The sequence below is a fragment of the Oncorhynchus gorbuscha genome, linkage group LG18, assembly GCF_021184085.1.
Source record: "Oncorhynchus gorbuscha isolate QuinsamMale2020 ecotype Even-year linkage group LG18, OgorEven_v1.0, whole genome shotgun sequence".
NCBI classification, from domain to species: domain Eukaryota; kingdom Metazoa; phylum Chordata; class Actinopteri; order Salmoniformes; family Salmonidae; genus Oncorhynchus; species Oncorhynchus gorbuscha.
In genome coordinates this window covers 2004741-2027584 of record NC_060190.1, presented here as the reverse complement: position 1 = coordinate 2027584, position 22844 = coordinate 2004741, and the positions used below count along the sequence as shown (strand labels likewise).

The 22844-nt window shown below is 40.1% G+C and overlaps 1 protein-coding gene across 2 annotated transcripts; it reads left to right on the top strand.

Moving 5' to 3' along the window:
• The first annotated feature begins 6160 nt into the window (after positions 1 to 6160).
• LOC124002752 (zinc finger protein 664-like) lies at positions 6161 to 22147 on the top strand. 2 transcript variants are annotated; one of them, XM_046310473.1, is made up of 2 exons: positions 6161 to 6760; positions 20969 to 22147. In XM_046310473.1, the coding sequence occupies exons 1-2, from the start codon at positions 6394 to 6396 to the stop codon at positions 21829 to 21831; spliced, it is 1230 nt and encodes a 409-aa protein (XP_046166429.1). In that variant the 5' UTR covers positions 6161 to 6393; the 3' UTR covers positions 21832 to 22147. The 2 variants fall into 2 exon arrangements, with proteins under 2 accessions (XP_046166429.1, XP_046166428.1); XM_046310472.1 differs by having other exon boundaries at positions 20966 to 22147.
• Positions 22148 to 22844: the final 697 nt, after the last annotated feature.

Below are 22844 nucleotides of genomic sequence, written 5' to 3'. Positions count from 1 at the left end.
TCTGTTTCATTTAGAGACCTGATCTAATTCAGGTGTCTGTTGTTTAATACCTCAGGTGTCAATATCGGGTTTTTGATGATGAGCTAATATCATTTGCGGGTTTTTTGATTTGATATAAATATAAACCCTCTGTTGTTCATCATATGCTTTTCATATTGCAAAATGTACATAAATATAGAAGTCATTTGCCTTTCACAAGCCTCTGTTTTTATTATTGATCCCCACTACTCTTCCTGGAGTCCTGCAAAATGAAGGCAGTTCTACATTTTTTAAGAACATTACAAAACCTTCATAACAGATTTCACAACATGTTAAGTGTGTTCCCTCAGACCCCTACTCTACTACCACATATCTACAACACATTAAGTGTGTTCCCTCAGACCACTACTCTACTACCACATATCTACAACACATTAAGTGTGTTCCCTCAGGCCCCTACTCTACTACCACATATCTACAACATATTAAGTGTGTTCCCTCAGACCCCTACTCTACTACCACATATCTACAACATATTAAGTGTGTTCCCTCAGACCCCTACTCTACTACCACATATCTACACATATCTACAACATATTAAGTGTGTTCCCTCAGACCCTACTCTACTACCACATATCTACAACATTAAGTGTGTTCCCTATCTACTCTACTACCACATATCTACAACACATTAAGTGTGTTCCCTCAGACCCCTACTCTACTACCACATATCTACAACATATTAAGTGTGTTCCCTCAGGCCCCTACTCTACTACCACATATCTACAACATATTAAGTGTGTTCCCTCAGACCTCTACTCTACTACCACATATCTACAACATATTAAGTGTGTTCCCTCAGACCTCTACTCTACTACCACATATCTACAACATATTAGTGTGTTCCCTCACCTCTACTCTACTACCACATATCTACAACATCAGACCTCTACTCTACTACCACATTAAGTGTGTTCCCTCAGACCTCTACTCTACTACCACATATCTACAACATATTAAGTGTGTTCCCTCAGACCTCTACTCTACTACCACATATCTACAACATATTAAGTGTGTTCCCTCAGGCCTCTACTCTACTACCACATATCTACAACATATTAAGTGTGTTCCCTCAGACCTCTACTCTACTACCACACCACATACAACATATTAAGTGTGTTACAACATATTAATATTGTGTTCCCTCAGACCCCTACTCTACTACCACATATCTACAACACATTAAGTGTGTTCCCTCAGACCTCTACTCTACTACCACATATCTACAACATATTAAGTGTGTTCCCTCAGACCTCTACTCTACTACCACATATCTACAACACATTAAGTGTGTTCCCTCAGACCTCTACTCTACTACCACATATCTACAACATATTAAGTGTGTTCCCTCAGACCCCTACTCTACTACCACATATCTACAACATATTAAGTGTGTTCCCTCAGACCCCTACTCTACTACCACATATCTACAACATATTAAGTGTGTTCCCTCAGACCTCTACTCTACTACCACATACCTACAACATATTATGGTTGTGTCCTCAGACCTCTACTCTACTACCACATATCTACAACATATTAAGTGTGTTCCTTCAGGCCTCTACTCTACTACTACATATCTACAACACTAAATCCATGTGTACGTGTGTGTATAGACCCCTGACTTTCCAACCTGAAGATCACTGACATCGTGATTTGACCTTGTTTTTTCCCCCAGAGTTCCCAGTTGTCTTGAGAGTTCCGTTATTCCACCATGTCAGAGAAAACACTGTTGATGATTTCAAAAAGGATCTGATGAATGAAACATATTTTTCTGGATTGAAATAACTCAAAATGAAAATGGAAAACCACACTACAGGCTGATCCAACTTTGAGGTAATGTCCTTAAAACAAGTCAAAATGAGGCTCAGTAGTGTGTGTGTGGCCTACACGTGCCTGTATGACCTCCCTACAACGCCTGGGCATGCTCCTGATGAGGTGGCGGTTGGTCTCCTGAGGGATCTCCTCCCAGACCTGGACTAAAGCATCCGCCAACTCCTGGACAGTCTGTGGTGCAACGTGGCGTTGGTGGATGGAGCGAGACATGATGTCCCAGATGTGCTCAATTGGATTCAGGTCTGGGGAACGGGCGGGCCAGTCCATAGCATCAATGCCTTCCTCTTGCAGGAACTGCTGACACACTCCAGCCACATGAGGTCAAGCATTGTCTTGCATTAGGGGGAACCCAGGGCCAACCGCACCAGCATATGGTCTCACAAGGGGTCTGAGGATCTCATCTCGGTACCTAATGGCAGTCAGGCTACCTCTGGCGAGCACATGGAGGGCGGTGCGGCCCCCCAAAGGAATGTCACCCCACACCATGACTGACCCACCGCTAAACCGGTCATGCTGGAGGATGTTGCAGGCAGCAGAACGTTCTCCACGGCGTCTCCAGACTGTCACGTCTGTCACATGTGCTTAGTGTGAACCTGCTTTCATCTGTGAGGAGCACAGGGCGCTAGTGGCGAATTTGCCAATCTTGGTGTTCTCTGGCAAATGCCAAACGTCCTGGATGGTGTTGGGCTGTCTGTTTCTGACCGTTTGAGCAGACACATGCACATTTGTGGCCTGCTGGAGGTCATTTTGCAGGGCTCTGGCAGTGCTCTGCTCCTGCTTGCACAAAGGCGGAAGTAGCGGTCCTGCTGCTGGGTTGTTGCCCTCCTACTGCCTCCTCCACATCTCCTGATGTACTGGCCTGTCTCCTGGTAGCGCCTCCATGCTCTGGCCACTACACTGACAGACACAGCAAACCTTCTTGCCACAGCTCGCATTGATGTGCCATCCTGGATGAGCTGCACTACCTGAGCCACTGATAGAGGAATTTTAAAATTGATAGAGGAATTTTAAATTCCCTTATGTTTTATTGCCAAAACCAATTTAATTCGCACTCATTTCTAATTCATGATAAGTTGTAAGTTTATCATTTGCATGAATTAGTAAGAGACCAGTCTTAAAAAACAAGTTCAGCATTTATTCTTCATGAGTACTGAATGCTCACACACATTACCACAGGTTATAAACTGAAAATGACGTCAGCGTTTTCCAAACGTTCCGTTTCACAAACAGAGGGCCCCTCTAATTCTCAAGCCTCCGCGTTATCAGCACGAAGTCAAGGCCAGTCAGCATAAATCAACATTCCCGACCATTTTGGAGATGGCCCGTTCCCACCACCTGGAGATTTGTACAACTGAATGAACTTAAAGAACAGACCTTCATTGTTACTTAACTTCCTGACTACATTATATACAATTGTGAAAGGGAGCAAGAGGGACAGTACATTATAGCATTTGGACTAGTCAGTTTCTGATTGGAATGTATACATAATTAGTCATTTCAAACATATTTTCCTCTATCAGCCACTTGTGTGGGTTGTAGACTCCGTCTCATGCTACCACTAGAGTGAAAGCACCGCCAGCATTCAAAAGTGACCAAAACATCAGCCAGAAAGCATAGGAACTGAGAAGTGGTCTGTGGTCCCCACCTGCAGAACCTCTCCTTTATTGGGTGTTTCTTGCTAATTGCCTATCATTTCCACCTGTTGTCTATTCCATTTGCACGACAGCATGTGACATTTATTGTCAATTTGTTTTGCTTCCTAAGTGGACAGTTTGATTTCACAGAAGTGTGATTGACTTGGAGTTACATTGTGTTGTACAAGTGTTCCCTTAATTTTTTTGAGCAGTGTAGTATCTGTCTACTTGAATTAACACGCATCTATCAGATCTAGCCAATCACTGTTCAGATCTATCAGATCTAGCCAATCACTGTTCAGATCTATCAGATCTAGCCGATCACTGTTCAGATCTATCAGATCTAGCCAATCACTGTTCAGATCTAGCCGATCACTGTTCAGATCTATCAGATCTAGCCAATCACTGTTCAAATCTAGCCGATCACTGTTCAGATCTATCAGATCTAGCCAATCACTGTTCAGATCTATCAGATCTAGCCAATCACTGTTTGGATGCTGATTTTATGGCCATTTGAACTGAAAAGAAAAATAACAGTAAACATGTTGACCCCCACGAATGATGCAGCGCTCCCTTTGGGCCAATCAGTGTAATTTAGCAAATGCCGGATCTATGGAAAGACGCATCATTCACCCAAGTTTTGTCAAAGTTAGGCCAGTGGTGTCTGAGATATTTTTGGGGTTAGCTAGACTCATATCCCTGAGCACGTGTACCAAATGTCAGCACTCTGAGTCAAACAGATCAAGAGATATAAACATGTGCCCATTATAGCACCACCGCGTGGTTGATATGAATGTTCTTTAATATATTGAGTCTTGACAGTGTCTGCAAATGTTGTTGGAATACGAATCTAGACTGATTTATATGGACCTTTATGGTCCACATGGATGTTTAGACACCTTTGACCATTGATGCCACATATCACGTTTGGTGCAGATTGATCATTTGGTGCCAGAAGAGTAGTGTTTTAGGTCTTTTTCACAAAATTCTAAAGTTACCACAGTCAGAAGGTCAGAAGGCCCGCCTACTCGACCAATCAGCTGAGGGAGTGTATTTCCGATTTGCGGGAAAACATTGGTTTAAATGACATTCGGAAAGTATACAGACCCCCCCCCCCGACATTTTCCACATTCTGTTACGTTACAGCCTTATTCTAAAAAGGATTAAATAAAATCCTCAATATACAAACAATACCCCATAATGACATCACAATACCCCATAATGACATCACAATACCCCATAATGACAAAGCTAAAACAGCTTTTTTTAAAAAATGTATCCAAATGTATTAAAAATATAAAAAAAGACATACCTTATTTACATAAGTATTCAGACCCTTTGCTATAAGATTTGAAATTAATCTCATGGGGGATCCTGTTTTAATTAATTGGACATGATTTGGAAAGCCACACACCTGTCTATATAAGGTCGTACAGTTGACGGTGCGTGTCAGAGCAAAAACCAAACAATGAGGCCGTAGGAATTGTCTGTAGTGCTCCGAGACGGGATCATGTTGAGGCACAGATCTGGGGAAGGGTACCAAAAAATGTCTGCAACGTTGGACACAGTTGGATCCATCATTCTTAAATTGAAGACATTTGGAACCACCAAGACTCCTAGACCTGGCCGCCCGGCCGAACTGAGCAATCAGGGGAGAAGGACCTTGGTCAGGGAGGTGACCAAGAGGTGACCAAGAACTCCTGGCAGAGCTCCAGAGTTCCTCTGTGGAGATGGGAGAACCTTCCAGAAGGTCAACCATCTCTGCAGCACTCCACCAATCCGGCTTTTATAATAGAGTGAACAGACAGAAGCCACTCCATAGTAAAAGGTACATGACAGCCCACTTGGAGTTTGCCAAAATGCACCTAAAGGACTCAGACCATGAAAAACAAGATTCTCTTGTCTGATGAAACCAAGATTGAACTCTTTGGCCTGAATGCCAAGTGTCTCATCTGAAGGAAACCTGGCACCATCCTTACAGTGAAGCATGGTGGTGGCAGCATCATGTTGTGGGGATGTTTTTCAGTGGTAGGGACTGGGATGAGGAATGCGGAAAAGATCTTTGGAGAAAAGTACAAAGATTTTTTTTATGAAAACCTGCTCCAGAGCACACAGAACCTCAGACTGGGGCGAAGGTTCACCTTCCATCAGGCCGGGGAGGTGGGGGCAATTCCAGTCCTCGGGTGCCTTTTTGGTGCCACAGTTTTTCCCCATCCCCAGCTAACACACCAGACTCCAATAATCACCTAATCGTGATCTTCAGTTCAGAATGCAGTTTGATTAATCAGCTGTGTTTGTTAGGGATGGAGAAAAAGTGTGACATCAATCAGGCCCCGAGGACTGGAGTTGATTGGGGTTCCCACCTCTGCTGTAGATGTCTTGTCATTGTTGGTATTCAGACCTACTACTGTAAATACTGTAGTACAGTATTTAAATTATCTTATTAAAAAATAAATCTGCACTAATCCATCAACACACGCGTCTCTTTGTACGTTTACATACAATATTACACTTAGATTATTAAACAAACGTTTGGCCCCCAAAATAAAAGAAATACAACTGCGTTACCCACTCCAAGCAGCAGATGGCGGTGTGCAGATTTCAGGCGATACCGCTTGTGTGACGTCTAATGTAGTGGACGGAACACTTAATCAACAGTGAAACAACAGAAGGTCGGCCACCTCCGTAGCCGAAAACATCAAATGTTTTTAGGCTGTTTTGATGTACATTGGTCACTGTGTTTTAAACATATTGCTGTTTTGTTTACTTGTTGGTCCATTTAATGCACTATTTACGTTGTTTGTCAGGTAGCTGGCTTGCTAAATTAGCTTTGCACTAGGCTAATCGCTAATGCTAAGTAGCTAGCTAGTTAACATCCCCGATCATGAGTTCACTTCGCTACTCCACTCCTGCTGAAGAAGAGGGGGTCTGCTGGACGGAGAAAGAAGAGGCTGTCACAGTTAAACAAGAAGTAGAGGATGAGGCTGTTACTGTGAAAGAAGAAGAGAAAGAAGTTACTGTGACAGAGAAAGAAGCTTTCAGAGTGAAAGTGGAGGAGGAAGGAGTTTTCAGAGTGAAAGAGGAGGGGGAGATTACTGTCACGTTGAAAGAGGAGGAGGAAGGAGAGGAAGAGGGGCAGATTACTGTCACGTTGAAAGAGGAGGAGGAAGAAGAGGAAGAGGGGCAGATTACTTTCACGTTGAAAGAGGAGGAAGGAGAGGAAGAGGAGACGGGAGATCTGAGTAAAACCAGTAAGTAGTGTCTTAAAAACGGGGGCACAAACTCTTCAGTCCTTGAAGATTGCTAGGTCACATGTTTGAAAACGAGGTATTGAAATGTAAAAGTTTCAAATATTAATAAAAAAATGTGTAAGTGCTTTATTGGAAAACCATAGGGTGAACGAAGTTGGTTTTAGGTTTCTCGGTCACATTGTGAACGAGCTTTTGAAATTAAGTGATTTGTTAAACATTTTATTATATACATAAAAAATAATGTGCAACACTGGACCATGGTGTGGTGAAAGAGGTGATTCTCATAAAGAGTCTGTGGACATATTTCTCATTACCGTAACACTTGTTTAAGTTGCTGTAAAAACTACAGTATTTGTTTTTACAAAGTTTTATTCCCCATCATCTAGTGGATTATTCATTAGTATTAATTAGTTTTCATGAGATGAGCACAAGATATTTAAAATGGTTCACTTATATGCGTTCAGAGTGAGGGTCTTATTCTCAAACATCCCCCCTTTATGACACTTGACCATGTCAATACCAAAATGACAAAAAAAGCTACAATTTTAGAAAAACTTAGAGAACCATTACCTTACCAACATGGAGACATGAATGGGCTTTAGTGATGTGGTCAACACTTAGAGACCCATTACCTTACCAACATGGAGACATGAATGGGCTTTAGTGATGTGGTCAACACTTAGAGACCTATTACCTTACCAACATGGAGATGTTGGGCTTTAGTGATGTGGTCAACACTTAGAGATCCATTACCTTACCAACATGGAGACATGAATGGGCTTTAGTGATGTGGTCAACACTTAGAGACCCTTTACCTTACCAACATGGAGGCATGAATGGGCTTTAGTGATGTGGTCAACACTTAGAGATCCATTACCTTACAAACATGGAGGCATGAATGGGCTTTAGTGATGTGGTCAACACTTAGAGACCCATTACCTTACCAACATGGAGACATGAATGGGCTTTAGTGATGTGGTCAGTAGTTTGCTGACTCATAACGTCTGTCTCCTATTTCTTCCAGATGAAGCTGAGGGCTTCTCATTGCCAAAACACACATTTTTTATTACCGCATAATTTTTAGGCCCGTTTCGGAAATGAGAACCGTCATTTCAGTAATGATAAGTTAATTCTAATGTAGGTGGTCAGTGGGTGTGCTGTGCTGGTAACTTTCATTATTTACTAGGACCACCTATTGTATAGGTGAAGGCAGTAGGGGTTAAGTAGAGGTTGTCAATAAACCTATTGTATAGGTGAAGGCAGTAGGGGTTAAGTAGAGGTTGTCAATAAACCTATTGTATAGGTGTAAGCAGTAGGGGTTAAGTAGAGGTTGTCAATAAACCTATTGTATAGGTGAAGGCAGTAGGGGTTAAGTAGAGGTTGTCAATAAACCTATTGTATAGGTGAAAGCAGTAGGGGTTAAGTAGAGGTTGTCAATAAACCTATTGTATAGGTGAAGGCAGTAGGGGTTAAGTAGAGGTTGTCAATAAACCTATTGTATAGGTGAAGGCAGTAGGGGTTAAGTAGAGGTTGTCAATAAACCTATTGTATAGGTGAAAGCAGTAGGGGTTAAGTAGAGGTTGTCAATAAACCTATTGTATAGGTGAAAGCAGTAGGGGTTAAGTAGAGGTTGTCAATAAACCTATTGTATAGGTGAAAGCAGTAGGGGTTAAGTAGAGGTTGTCAATAAACCTACTGTATAGGTGAAAGCAGTAGGGGTTAAGTAGAGGTTGTCAATAAACCTATTGTATAGGTGAAAGCAGTAGGGGTTAAGTAGGGCTTGTCAATAAACATGGGTGTATAAACCCCATTTAATTCACATAAAGCCACAATTTGAAGTTTGTGTTATAGCAAAGAGCAACCCCTCCACTTAAAGAAGGATATCCCCTCATTTTGACGTGTGCACCTGTTATAACACCTGTAGTGTTGTTAGATATCCTACCTGTTATAACACCTGTAGTGTTGTTAGATATCCCACCTGTTATAACACCTACCTATAGTGTTGTTAGATATCCCACCTGTTATAACACCTACCTATAGTGTTGTTAGATATCCTACCTGTTATAACACCTACCTATAGTGTTGTTAGATATCCCACCTGTTATAACCCCTACCTATAGTGTTGTTAGATATCCTACCTGTTATAACACCTATAGTGTTGTTAGATATCCTACCTGTTATAACACCTACCTATAGTGTTGTTAGATATCCCACCTGTTATAACCCCTACCTATAGTGTTGTTAGATATCCTACCTGTTATAACACCTATAGTGTTGTTAGATATCCTACCTGTTATAACACCTATAGTGTTGTTAGATATCCCACCTGTTATAACCCCTACCTATAGTGTTGTTAGATATCCTACCTGTTATAACACCTACCTATAGTGTTGTTAGACCTGTTATAACCCCTACCTATAGTGTTGTTAGATATCCTACCTGTTATAACCGGGCTCGTGGAAGAGAGCTCGCATCAACGGTGTTTCCCTGCTCACATCTCCCTCCTCTGGCTTTGAGACTGAGTAATTCTATCCTATAGTGTTGTTAGATATCCTACCTGTTATAACACCTACCTATAGTGTTGTTAGATATCCTACCTGTTATAACACCTACCTATAGTGTTGTTAGATATCCTACCTGTTATAACACCTACCTATAGTGTTGTTAGATATCCTACCTGTTATATACCTATAGTGTTGTTAGATATCCTACCTGTTATAACACCTACCTATAGTGTTGTTGATTAGTTATAATCTATAGTGTTGTTAGATATCCTACCTGTTATAACACCTACCTATAGTGTTGTTAGACCTGTTATAACACCTACCTATAGTGTTGTTAGATATCCACCTGTTATAACCACCTATAGTGTTGTTAGATATCCTACCTGTTATAACCCCTACCTATAGTGTTGTTAGATATCCTACCTGTTATAACACCTACCTATAGTGTTGTTAGATATCCCACCTGTTATAACCCCTACCTATAGTGTTGTTAGACCTGTTATAACCCCTACCTATAGTGTTGTTAGATATCCTACCTGTTATAACACCTACCTATAGTGTTGTTAGATATCCTACCTGTTATGTCTCTACGTAAAGGCTAGTTCTTGCTCTTTTCATGTCTCCTCCGTTCCTTTTCTCGGTTCCGTTATTTGTCTCTTAGTAACACCTGTAGTGTTGTTAGATATCCTACCTGTTATAACACCTACCTATAGTGTTGTTAGATATCCTACCTGTTATAACACCTACCTATAGTGTTGTTAGATATCCTACCTGTTATAACACCTGTAGTGTTGTTAGATATCCTACCTGTTATAACACCTACCTATAGTGTTGTTAGATATCCTACCTGTTATAACACCTACCTATAGTGTTGTTAGATATCCTACCTGTTATAACACCTACCTATAGTGTTGTTAGATATCCTACCTGTTATAACACCTACCTATAGTGTTGTTAGATATCCTACCTGTTATAACACCTATAGTGTTGTTAGATATCCTACCTGTTATAACCCCTACCTATAGTGTTGTTAGATATCCTACCTGTTATAACCCCTACCTATAGTGTTGTTAGATATCCTACCTGTTATAACCCCTACCTATAGTGTTGTTAGATATCCTACCTGTTATAACACCCCCTACCTATAGTGTTGTTGTTACCTATAGTGTTGTTAGATATCCTACCTGTTAGTGTTGTTAGATATCCTACCTATAGTGTTGTTAGATATCCTACCTGTTATAACACCTATAGTGTTGTTAGATATCCCACCTGTTATAACACCTATAGTGTTGTTAGATATCCTACCTGTTATAACACCTACCTATAGTGTTGTTAGATATCCTACCTGCTATAACACCTACCTATAGTGTTGTTAGATATCCTGCCTGCTATAACACCTACCTATAGTGTTGTTAGATATCCCAGTTGGTTCGTATCCCACATATTTAGATACTTAACAGGCATATCATGTTATGCCATTTTCCCTTAGAATCCCACTCAACTTAGAAATACATCTAAAATACCCGAGAACTACACTTATCCACGTCTGATGATGTATTGGGGTCTCTGATAGAGACCAGTACAGTCTGATGATGTATTGGGGTACTGAATCTCTGATAGAGACCAGTACAGTCTGATGATGTGTTGGGGTACTGAATCTCTGATAGAGACCAGTACAGTCTGATGATGTGTTGGGGTACTGAATCTCTGATGGAGACCAGTACAGTCTGATGATGTATTGGGGTCTCTGATAGAGACCAGTACAGTCTGATGATGTATTGGGGTCTCTGATAGAGATCAGTACAGTCTGATGATGTATTGGGGTCTCTGATAGAGATCAGTACAGTCTGATGATGTATTGGGGTACTGAATCTCTGATAGAGACCAGTACAGTCTGATGATGTATTGGGGTACTGAATCTCTGATGGAGACCAGTACAGTCTGATGATGTATTGGGGTACTGAATCTCTGATAGCGACCAGTACAGTCTGATGATGTGTTGGGGTACTGAATCTCTGATGGAGACCAGTACAGTCTGATGATGTATTGGGGTCTCTGATAGAGACCAGTACAGTCTGATGATGTATTGGGGTCTCTGATAGAGATCAGTACAGTCTGATGATGTATTGGGGTCTCTGATAGAGATCAGTACAGTCTGATGATGTATTGGGGTCTCTGATAGAGACCAGTACAGTCTGATGATGTATTGGGGTCTCTGATAGAGACCAGTACAGTCTGATGATGTATTGGGGTCTCTGATAGAGACCAGTACAGTCTGATGATGTATTGGGGTCTCTGATAGAGACCAGTACAGTCTGATGATGTATTGGGGTCTCTGATAGAGACCAGTACAGTCTGATGATGTATTGGGGTCTCTGATAGAGATCAGTACAGTCTGATGATGTATTGGGGTACTGAATCTCTGATGGACACCAGTACAGTCTGATGATGTATTGGGGTACTGAATCTCTGATAGAGACCAGTACAGTCTGATGATGTATTGGGGTACTGAATCTCTGATAGAGACCAGTACAGTCTGATGATGTATTGGGGTACTGAATCTCTGATAGAGACCAGTACAGTCTGATGATGTGTTGGGGTACTGAATCTCTGATAGAGACCAGTACAGTCTGATGATGTATTGGGGTACTGAATCTCTGATAGAGACCAGTACAGTCTGATGATGTATTGGGGTACTGAATCTCTGATAGAGACCAGTACAGTCTGATGATGTATTGGGGTACTGAATCTCTGATAGAGACCAGTACAGTCTGATGATGTGTTGGGGTACTGAATCTCTGATGGAGACCCGTACAGTCTGATGATGTATTGGGGTCTCTGATAGAGACCAGTACAGTCTGATGATGTATTGGGGTCTCTGATAGAGATCAGTACAGTCTGATGATGTATTGGGGTACTGAATCTCTGATAGAGACCAGTACAGTCTGATGATGTATTGGGGTACTGAATCTCTGATAGAGACCAGTACAGTCTGATGATGTGTTGGGGTACTGAATCTCTGATAGAGACCAGTACAGTCTGATGATGTATTGGGGTACTGAATCTCTGATAGAGACCAGTACAGTCTGATGATGTATTGGGGTCTCTGATAGAGACCAGTACAGTCTGATGATGTATTGGGGTCTCTGATAGAGACCAGTACAGTCTGATGATGTATTGGGGTCTCTGATAGAGATCAGTACAGTCTGATGATGTATTGGGGTACTGAATCTCTGATAGAGACCAGTACAGTCTGATGATGTATTGGGGTACTGAATCTCTGATAGAGACCAGTACAGTCTGATGATGTGTTGGGGTACTGAATCTCTGATAGAGACCAGTACAGTCTGATGATGTATTGGGGTACTGAATCTCTGATAGAGACCAGTACAGTCTGATGATGTATTGGGGTACTGAATCTCTGATAGAGACCAGTACAGTCTGATGATGTATTGGGGTACTGAATCTCTGATAGAGACCAGTACAGTCTGATGATTTATTGGGGTACTGAATCTCTGATAGAGACCAGTACAGTCTGATGATGTGTTGGGGTACTGAATCTCTGATAGAGACCAGTACAGTCTGATGATGTATTGGGGTACTGAATCTCTGATAGAGACCAGTACAGTCTGATGATGTATTGGGGTACTGAATCTCTGATAGAGACCAGTACAGTCTGATGATGTATTGGGGTACTGAATCTCTGATGGAGACCAGTACAGTCTGATGATGTATTGGGGTACTGAATCTCTGATCGAGACCAGTACAGTCTGATGATGTATTGGGGTACTCAATCTCTGATCGAGACCAGTACAGTCTGATGATGTATTGGGGTACTGAATCTCTGATAGAGACCAGTACAGTCTGATGATGTATTGGGGTACTGAATCTCTGATAGAGACCAGTACAGTCTGATGATGTGTTGGGGTACTGAATCTCTGATAGAGACCAGTACAGTCTGATGATGTGTTGGGGTACTGAATCTCTGATAGAGACCAGTACAGTCTGATGATGTATTGGGGTACTGAATCTCTGATGGAGACCAGTACAGTCTGATGATGTATTGGGGTACTGAATCTCTGATCGAGACCAGTACAGTCTGATGATGTATTGGGGTACTCAATCTCTGATCGAGACTAGTACAGTCTGATGATGTATTGGGGTACTGAATCTCTGATAGAGACCAGTACAGTCTGATGATGTATTGGCGTACTGAATCTCTGATAGAGACCAGTACAGTCTGATGATGTGTTGGGGTACTGAATCTCTGATGGAGACCAGTACAGTCTGATGATGTATTGGGGTCTCTGATAGAGACCAGTACAGTCTGATGATGTATTGGGGTCTCTGATAGAGATCAGTACAGTCTGATGATGTATTGGGGTACTGAATCTCTGATAGAGACCAGTACAGTCTGATGATGTATTGGGGTACTGAATCTTTGATAGAGACCAGTACAGTCTGATGATGTATTGGGGTCTCTGATAGAGACCAGTACAGTCTGATGATGTATTGGGGTCTCTGATAGAGACCAGTACAGTCTGATGATGTGTTGGGGTACTGAATCTATAATGAGCCTATAGCTGATCAGTGGGCAACAGCCGGCCTCCTACCAGGCGAAATAAAACAGACTAAATATTTTGTATTTATTATTCTTTTGCACTTTGTCACAAATATCTTAATGCCCAATTGTTTGAAAAGATTATACTTCAACAATATCGAAGTATGTCTGTATGCCAACACTACTACTCAGACACCAAAAAAGTCACAGATTGGCCCATAGGTGGCACTGTAAGAAGCATTGAAAGTAGAAGGTTCAGCCCGCCACCCTGTTTGATGTACAACCTTGTACCTTGGTACCAGTGTTTCCCATCATAGTGAACATATCTTCTCATGAACCAAAACATCTGATCGACGCCAAACTCGAAGTCCATTAACCATTAACTGAAATCATGTCTGTCTCTCGTACGTTTGAGTAAAGATAAACAACAAATAAACAATATCTCAAAAGATTAAATCAAATTCCATCTTTGTTAAAAATAAAAAATAATTGTCTTCAATTAAACTGTAATAACTCCACTTCTTTTCTCTCTTTTAACTTGAAAACCTGAAGTGTTTTGAATTGTTACACGTTCACAAGGGAGGATGTATAATACTGCTGCTGTGTCTGTCAGCCTGGACCTATAGTACTATACTATATAATACTATAATACTATACTATATAATACTATAATATATAATACTATACTATATAATACTATAATACTATACTATATAATACTATACTATATAATACTATACTATATAATACTATAATACTATACTATATAATACTATACTATATAATACTATACTATATAATACTATACTATATAATACTATAATACTATAATATATAATACTATACTACTATACTATATAATACTATACTATATAATACTATAATACTATACTATATAATACTATAATACTATACTATATAATACTATAATATATACTATACTATAATACTATACTATATAATACTATACTACTATACTATATAATACTATAATATATAATACTATACTATAATATATAATACTATAATATATAATACTATACTATATAATACTATACTATACTATATAATACTATACTATAATATATAATACTATACTATGGTACTTTACTATAGTATGATAATATATGTATAATACTTCTGCTGTCTCTTTCAGCCTGGACCTATAGTACTATAATATAATACTATACTATATAATACTGTACTATAGTACTATAATATATGTATAATACTTCCATGCTGCTGTCTCTTTCAGCCTGGACCTACTATACTATATAATACTATAATATATAATACTATACTATAATACTATAATATAATACTATACTATATAATACTGTACTATAATACTATAATATATGTATAATACTTCCATGCTGCTGTCTCTTTCAGCCTGGACCTATAGTATAATATGTAATACTATAATATATAATTTTTTATAATAGTTTATTTAACCAGGTAGGCTAGTTGAGAACAAGTTCTCATTTACAACTGCGACCTGGCCAAGATAAAGCATAGCAGTGTGAACAGACAACACAGAGTTACACATGGAGTAAACAATTAACAAGTCAATAACACAGTAGAAAAAAAGAGTCTATATACATTGTGTAAAAAAATGAGGAGGTAGGCAAATAATTACAATTTTGCAGATTAACACTGGAGTGATAAATGATCAGATGGTCATGTACAGGTAGAGATATTGGTGTGCAAAAGAGCAGAAAAGAAAATGAATATAAACAGTTTGGGGATGAGGTAGGTAAATTGGGTGGGCTATATACCGATAGACTATGTACAGCTGCAGCGATCGGTTAGCTGCTCAGATAGCAATGTTTGAAGTTGGTGCGGGAGATAAAAGTCTCCAACTTCAGCGATTTTTGCAATTCGTTCCAGTCACAGGCAGCAGAGAACTGGAACGAAAGGCGGCCAAATGAGGTGTGGGCTTTAGGGATGATCAGTGAGATACACCTGCTGGAGCGCGTGCTACGGGTGGGTGTTGCCATCGTGACCAGTGAACTGAGATAAGGCGGAGCTTTACCTAGCATGGCCTTGTAGATGACCTGGAGCCAGTGGGTCTGGCAACGAATATGTAGCGAGGGCCAGCCGACTAGAGCATACAAGTCGCAGAGGTGGGTAGTATAAGGTGCTTTAGTGACTAAACGGATGGCACTGTGATAAACTGCATCCAGTTTGCTGAGTAGAGTGTTGGAAGCAATTTTGTAGATGACATCGCCGAAGTCGAGGATCGGTAGGATAGTCAGTTTTACTAGGGTAAGCTTGGCAGCGTGAGTGAAGGAGGCTTTGTTGCGGAATAGAAAGCTGACTCTTGATTTGATTTTCGATTGGAGATGTTTGATATGGGTCTGGAAGGAGAGTTTGCAGTCTAGCCAGACACCTAGGTACTTATAGGTGTCCACATATTCAAGGTCGGAACCATCCAGTGTGGTGATGCTAGTCGGGCATGCGGGTGCAGGCAGCGATCGGTTGAAAAGCATGCATTTGGTTTTACTAGCGTTTAAGAGCAGTTGGAGGCCACGGAAGGAGTGTTGTATGGCATTGAAGCTCGTTTGGAGGTTAGATAGCGCAGTATCCAATGACGGGCCGAAAGTATATAGAATGGTGTCGTCTGCGTAGAGGTGGATCAGGGAATCGCCCGCAGCAAGAGCAACATCATTGATATATACAGAGAAAAGAGTCGGCCCGAGAATTGAACCCTGTGGCACCCCCATAGAGACTGCCAGAGGACCGGACAGCATGCCCTCTGATTTGACACACTGAACTCGGTCTGCAAAGTAATTGGTGAACCACGCAAAGCAGTCATCCGAAAAACCGAGGCTACTGAGTCTGCCGATAAGAATATGGTGATTGACAGAGTCGAAAGCCTTGGCAAGGTCGATGAAGACGGCTGCACAGTACTGTCTTTTATCGATGGCGGTTGTGATGTCGTTTAGTACCTTGAGTGTGGCTGAGGTGCACCCGTGACCGTCTCGGAAACCAGATTGCATAGCGGAGAAGGTAAGGTGGGATTCGAGATGGTCAGTGACCTGTTTGTTGACTTGGCTTTCGAAGACCTTAGATAGGCAGGGCAGAATGGATATAGGTCTGTAACAGTTTGGGTCCAGGGTGTCTCCCCCTTTGAAGAGGGGGATGACTGCGGCAGCTTTCCAATCCTTGGGGATCTCAGACGATATGAAAGAGAGGTTGAACAGGCTGGTAATAGGGGTTGCGTCAATGGCGGCGGATAGTTTCAGAAATAGAGGGTCCAGATTGTCAAGCCCAGCTGATTTATACGGGTCCAGGTTTTGCAGCTCTTTCAGAACATCTGCTATCTGGATTTGGGTAAAGGAGAACCTGGAGAGGCTTGGGCGAGGAGCTGCGGGGGGGGGGGCGGGCGGGCGCGGAGCTGTTGGCCGAGGTAGGAATAGCCAGGCGGAAGGCATGGCCAGCCGTTGAGAAATGATTGTTGAAGTTTTCGATAATCATGGATTTGTCGGTGGTGACCGTGTTCCCTAGCCTCAGTGCAGTGGGCAGCTGGGAGGAGGTGCTCTTGTTCTCCATGGACTTCACAGTGTCCCAGAACTTTTTGGAGTTGGAGCTACAGGATGCAAACTTCTGCCTGAAGAAGCTGGCCTTAGCTTTCCTGACTGACTGCGTGTATTGGTTCCTGACTTCCCTGAACAGAGCTGAGGGGGGGTCGGTAGCAGGCGGCAACAGTGAGAGACTTATTTCTGGAGAGAGTAATTTTCAGAATTAGTCGTTCGAACTGTTTGGGTATGGACCTGGAAAGTATGACATTACTTTGCAGGCTATCTCTGCAGTAGACTGCAACTCCTCCCCCTTTGGCAGTTCTATCTTGACGGAATATGTTATAGTTGGGTATGGAAATCTCTGAATTTTTGGTGGCCTTCCTGAGCCAGGATTCAGACACGGCAAGGACATCAGGGTTAGCAGAGTGTGCTAAAGCAGTGAGTAAAACAAACTTAGGGAGGAGGCTTCTGATGTTGACATGCATGAAACCAGGGTGCCTGGGGACATGCAGGGCCTGGGCCTACTTTACTATAATAGTACAATATATGTATAATACTTCCATGCTGCCGTCTCTTAATATATAATATACTACTATACTATAATACAATACTATAAGTATAATACTTCCATGCTGCCGTCTCTTAGTATATAATATACTATAGTACTATAATATATGTATAAACTTCCATGCTGCTGTCTCTTTCAGCCTGGACCTATAGTACTATAATATATAATACTATAATATATAATACTTTACTATAATATATGTATAATACTTCCATGCCGCCATCTCTTATTATATAATGTACTACTATACTATAATACTTCCATGCTGCCGTCTCTTAATATATAATATACTATAGTACTATAATATATGTATAAACTTCCATGCTGCTGTCTCTTTCAGCCTGGACCTATAGTACTATAATATATAATACTATAATACTATAACATATAATACTATACTATAATACTATAATATACTGTAATATATAATACTATACTATAATATATGTATAATACTATAATATAATACTTTACTATAACACTATAATATGTATAATACTTCCATGCTGCTGTCTCTTTCAGCCTGGACCTATAGTACTATAACATATAATACTATAATATATAATACTATACTATAATACTTTACTATAGTACTATAATATATGTATAATACTTCCATGCTGCTGTCTCTTTCAGCCCGGACCTATAGTACTATAACATATAATACTATAATATATAATACTATACTATAATACTTTACTATAGTACTATAATATATGTATAATACTTCCATGCTGCTGTCTCTTTCAGCCCGGACCTATAGTACTATAATATATAATACTATAATACTATAAAATATAATACTATACTGTAATACTTTACCATAGTACTATAATATATGTATAATACTTCCATGCTGTTGTGTCTTTCAGCCTGGACCTATAGTACTATAATATATAATACTATAATACTTTACTATAGTACTATAATATATGTATAATACTTCTGCTGTCTCTTTCAGCCTGGACCTATAGTACTATAATATATATAATACTATATAATACTGTACTATAGTACTATAATATATGTATAATACTTCCATGCTGCTGTCTCTTTCAGCCTGGACCTATAGTACTATAATATATAAAACTATAATATATATATATAATAATATATATATATAATAATATATGCCAATTAGCAGACGCTTTTATCCAAAGCGACTTACAGTCATGTGTGCATACATTCTATGTATGGGTGGTCCCGGGGATCGAACCCACTACCCTGGCGTTACAAGCGCCATGCTCTACCAACTGAGCTACAGAAGGACCTATATAATACTATACTATAATATATAATACTATACTATATGTATAATACTTCTGCTGTCTCTTTCAGCCTGGACCTATAGTACTATAATATAATACTATACTATATAATACTGTACTATAGTACTATAATATATGTATAATACTTCCATGCTGCTGTCTCTTTCAGCCTGGACCTATAGTACTATAATATATACTATAATACTATACTATAATACTATAATATGTTTTGTCTTTGGCTATGCCGGATTAAGTGATATGACATGCTATTCTATAAAATCATTTCTCTGTACTTAATATTACCTGATTGAGCTAATCATGTAAATGTAATTAACTAGAAAGTCGGGGGCACCACGAAATAATATTTATAGAGCTTTTATCTCCCGAATAATCTCTAAACTTCTGGACTCTAACCATCCATAAGCGGGATAATTGTCATTAGTAACCGCTGAATAGCATAGCGCCCCAGTCAAATAATATTACAAAAAATATTCATATTCATGAAATCACAAGTGCAATAATGCAAAACACAGTTTAGCCTTTTGTTAATCCACCTGTCGTCTCAGATTTCGAAATGATGCTTTACAGCGAAAGCAATCCGAGCGTTTGTGTAGGTGTATCGATCGCATGACAAAACATTAAGTACACTTAGCATCGGGTAGCTTGGTCACGAAAATCAGAAAAGCAATCAAATGAATAATTTACCTTTGATGATCTTTGGATGTTTGCACTCACGAGGTTCCTTTTGTTCCATAACGTTTGTTTGACGCATTATGCTCAGAAATACACAGGAAAGAGCGGTCGCCACAACGCAGACAAATTACAAATAATACCCGTAATGTCCACAGAAACATGTCAAATGTTTTTTATAATAAATCCTCCGGTTGTTTTTAAAATATATAATCGATAATATATCAACCGCAATTGTCTTTCACAGTAGGAGAGGCCTACCACTTTGCGGCTGAGCCGTTGTTGCTCCTAGACGTTTCCACTTCACAATAACAGCACTTACAGTTGACCCAAGTAGCTCTAGCAGGGCAGACATTTGACAAACTGACTTGTTGGAAAGGTGGCATCCTATGACAGTCGAAAGTCACTGAGCTCTTCAGTAAGGCCATTCTACTGCCATTGTTTGTCTATGGAGATTGCATGGCGGTGTGCTCGATTTTATTCACCTGCCAGCAACGGGTGTGGCTGACAAAGCTGAATCCACTAATATGAGTGGGTGTCCACATACATATTGTGTATATTTTTTATTATGATGGACACAACTGTTTTTTTTTTAAATATGGTTAATATTCTGAAAACCTGACCTCAAATGTTCTGACCTCAGGTTAATGCGGGATCTAGTCTGGATTAAACCTCATAGGAAGTAGGATTACATAAATCTAGTCGGGATTAAATCTAATAGGAATAAGGAACTAAGTAAAGAAAGAAGTTAACTTTATGTTTGGGGCAAATCCAACACATCACTGAGTACCACTCTTCATATGTTCAAGCACGATGGTGGCTGCATCATGGTATGGGTATGCTTGTCACCTGCAAGGACTAGGGATAAAAAGAAACTGACTAGCGCTAAGTACAGGCAAAATCCTGGAGGAAAATTGGGAGACAAATTCACCTTTCAGCATGACGACAATAACCCAATACACAAGGCCAGATATACAGTGCATTCATTTAACTTGATCTTAACCGCTAGGCTACCTACTGCCCATTAAACCACATAGGAAGGTTTCATTCGGGCCTCTGTTTAGTATTTAACTAAATACTTTGTCTTTGGCAGGAGAGCGACCAGACTCTCACTCTGACAGCGGGGAGAGTCATTCAGGGGAACCAGACCCAGAGACGTCCAAACCAGCGAGACGACACCACTGCTCCCAGTGTGGAAAAAGTTTTAACCGATCACAACACCTGAAATTACATGAGAGAACACACACAGGAGAAAAGCCTTACCACTGTTCCCAGTGTGGAAAGAGTTTTAGTCAGTTAGGGAGCCTGAAAGGTCATAAGAGAACACACACAGGAGAAAAGCCTTACCACTGTTCCCAGTGTGGAAAGAGTTTTAGTCAGTTAGGGAGTCTGAAAAGTCATAAGCGAATACACTCTGGAGAGAAGCCTTACCACTGCTCCAAATGTGGAAAGACATTTACATGGTTAGTGGGCTTGAAAATGCACGAGAGGACGCACACAGGAGAGAGGCCTTACCACTGTTCCCACTGTGGAAAGAGTTTTAGGTTGTTAGGGATTCTGAAACTGCATGAGAAAGCACACACACGAGAGAAGTCTTACCCCTGTTCCCATTGTGGAAAGAGTTTTAGGTGGTTAGGGTCCCTGAAAACACATGAGCGAGTACACACACACAAAAAGGAAAAGCTCTACCAATGTTCACTGTGTGGAATGAGTTTTACCCAGTTAGAAGCCTTGAATAGGCATGACAGGACACACACACGAGAGGATAAGCCCTACCACTGCTCCCAGTGTGGAAAGAGATTTAACTGGTTAAGGCAGCTGAATAAGCATGAAAGAATACATACACAGGAGGAGAAGACATACCACTGCTCTCATTGTGGAAAGACATTTTCCCAGTTAGAGGACCTGAAATCACATGAGAGAATAGAGAGCCTGTGTTCTGACTTGAGTTTTTGACTGATCATTTGTGTTTTTGTCTAATCCTCATGCAATTAAAACAATTTTGCTTTTTTTTGCTTTTTTTCATTTTGAGACATGATCATGTCTAATATCAGATTACATATTTTAAAATGTCTATTGAATTTTGATGAGCTTTGCTTGATTGATTTGATACAAGTATAAACCCTCTGTTGTTCATCATATGCTTTTCATATTGCAAAAATGTACATAAATATATAAGTAAGTAGCTGTCACGTAGAGTAGAGCCAGAAGGCCAAACTGGAAAACCTAAACCTCAATCACAATAAAAAAGATGGCGGAGAAGCAAAAGGTCTTCTGTGTTTCTGGGTGTTTATTTACACAGTGATTCAGGAAGAAAAACAACTGTACTGCCAATACAAGTATACCTTTTGAGGACAGCTTAAACCAATCCACAGCTCAATCCAAAATGCCTTGAGGACAGCTTAAACCAATCCACAGCTCAATCCAAAATGCCTCCAAAATGAACTGAAAGAGAGGCTCCTTTTGTACTCATCAGAACAATTAACACTAATTAATTAAGCAATTACCTATTCAAACCTACATTTTACATTCAACTAAACATACTAAAGTATACACATTGCAACACTTTAAAAAAAAATAAACAATATAATATCTTTGTAATAATAACATTTACAAAATTATATCACTACTGACATGGTGTCTTTCAATATGCCCATTTACATTAATGAGCCATTCAGGAACAGGCATTACAAAGTCAGCCCGATTCCCTTCGCTCGGGTCCTTATCCAGCAGACCCGGAAGCTACAGCGATGGAGAGAGAGGAACACAACAAACAAACGCGCTCATTCATCCATAACATCGATACGTTTAGCAACCATTGCTTTACATTAAACATGGATGCTTATCTGTTTACTCTTTATACCATAACCGGTTACTGACGGGAGGAGGTAAGTGTGTAATGTACTATAGGGATGTTAACTAAGTGTGTAATGTACTATAGGGATGTTAACTAAGTGTGTAATGTACTA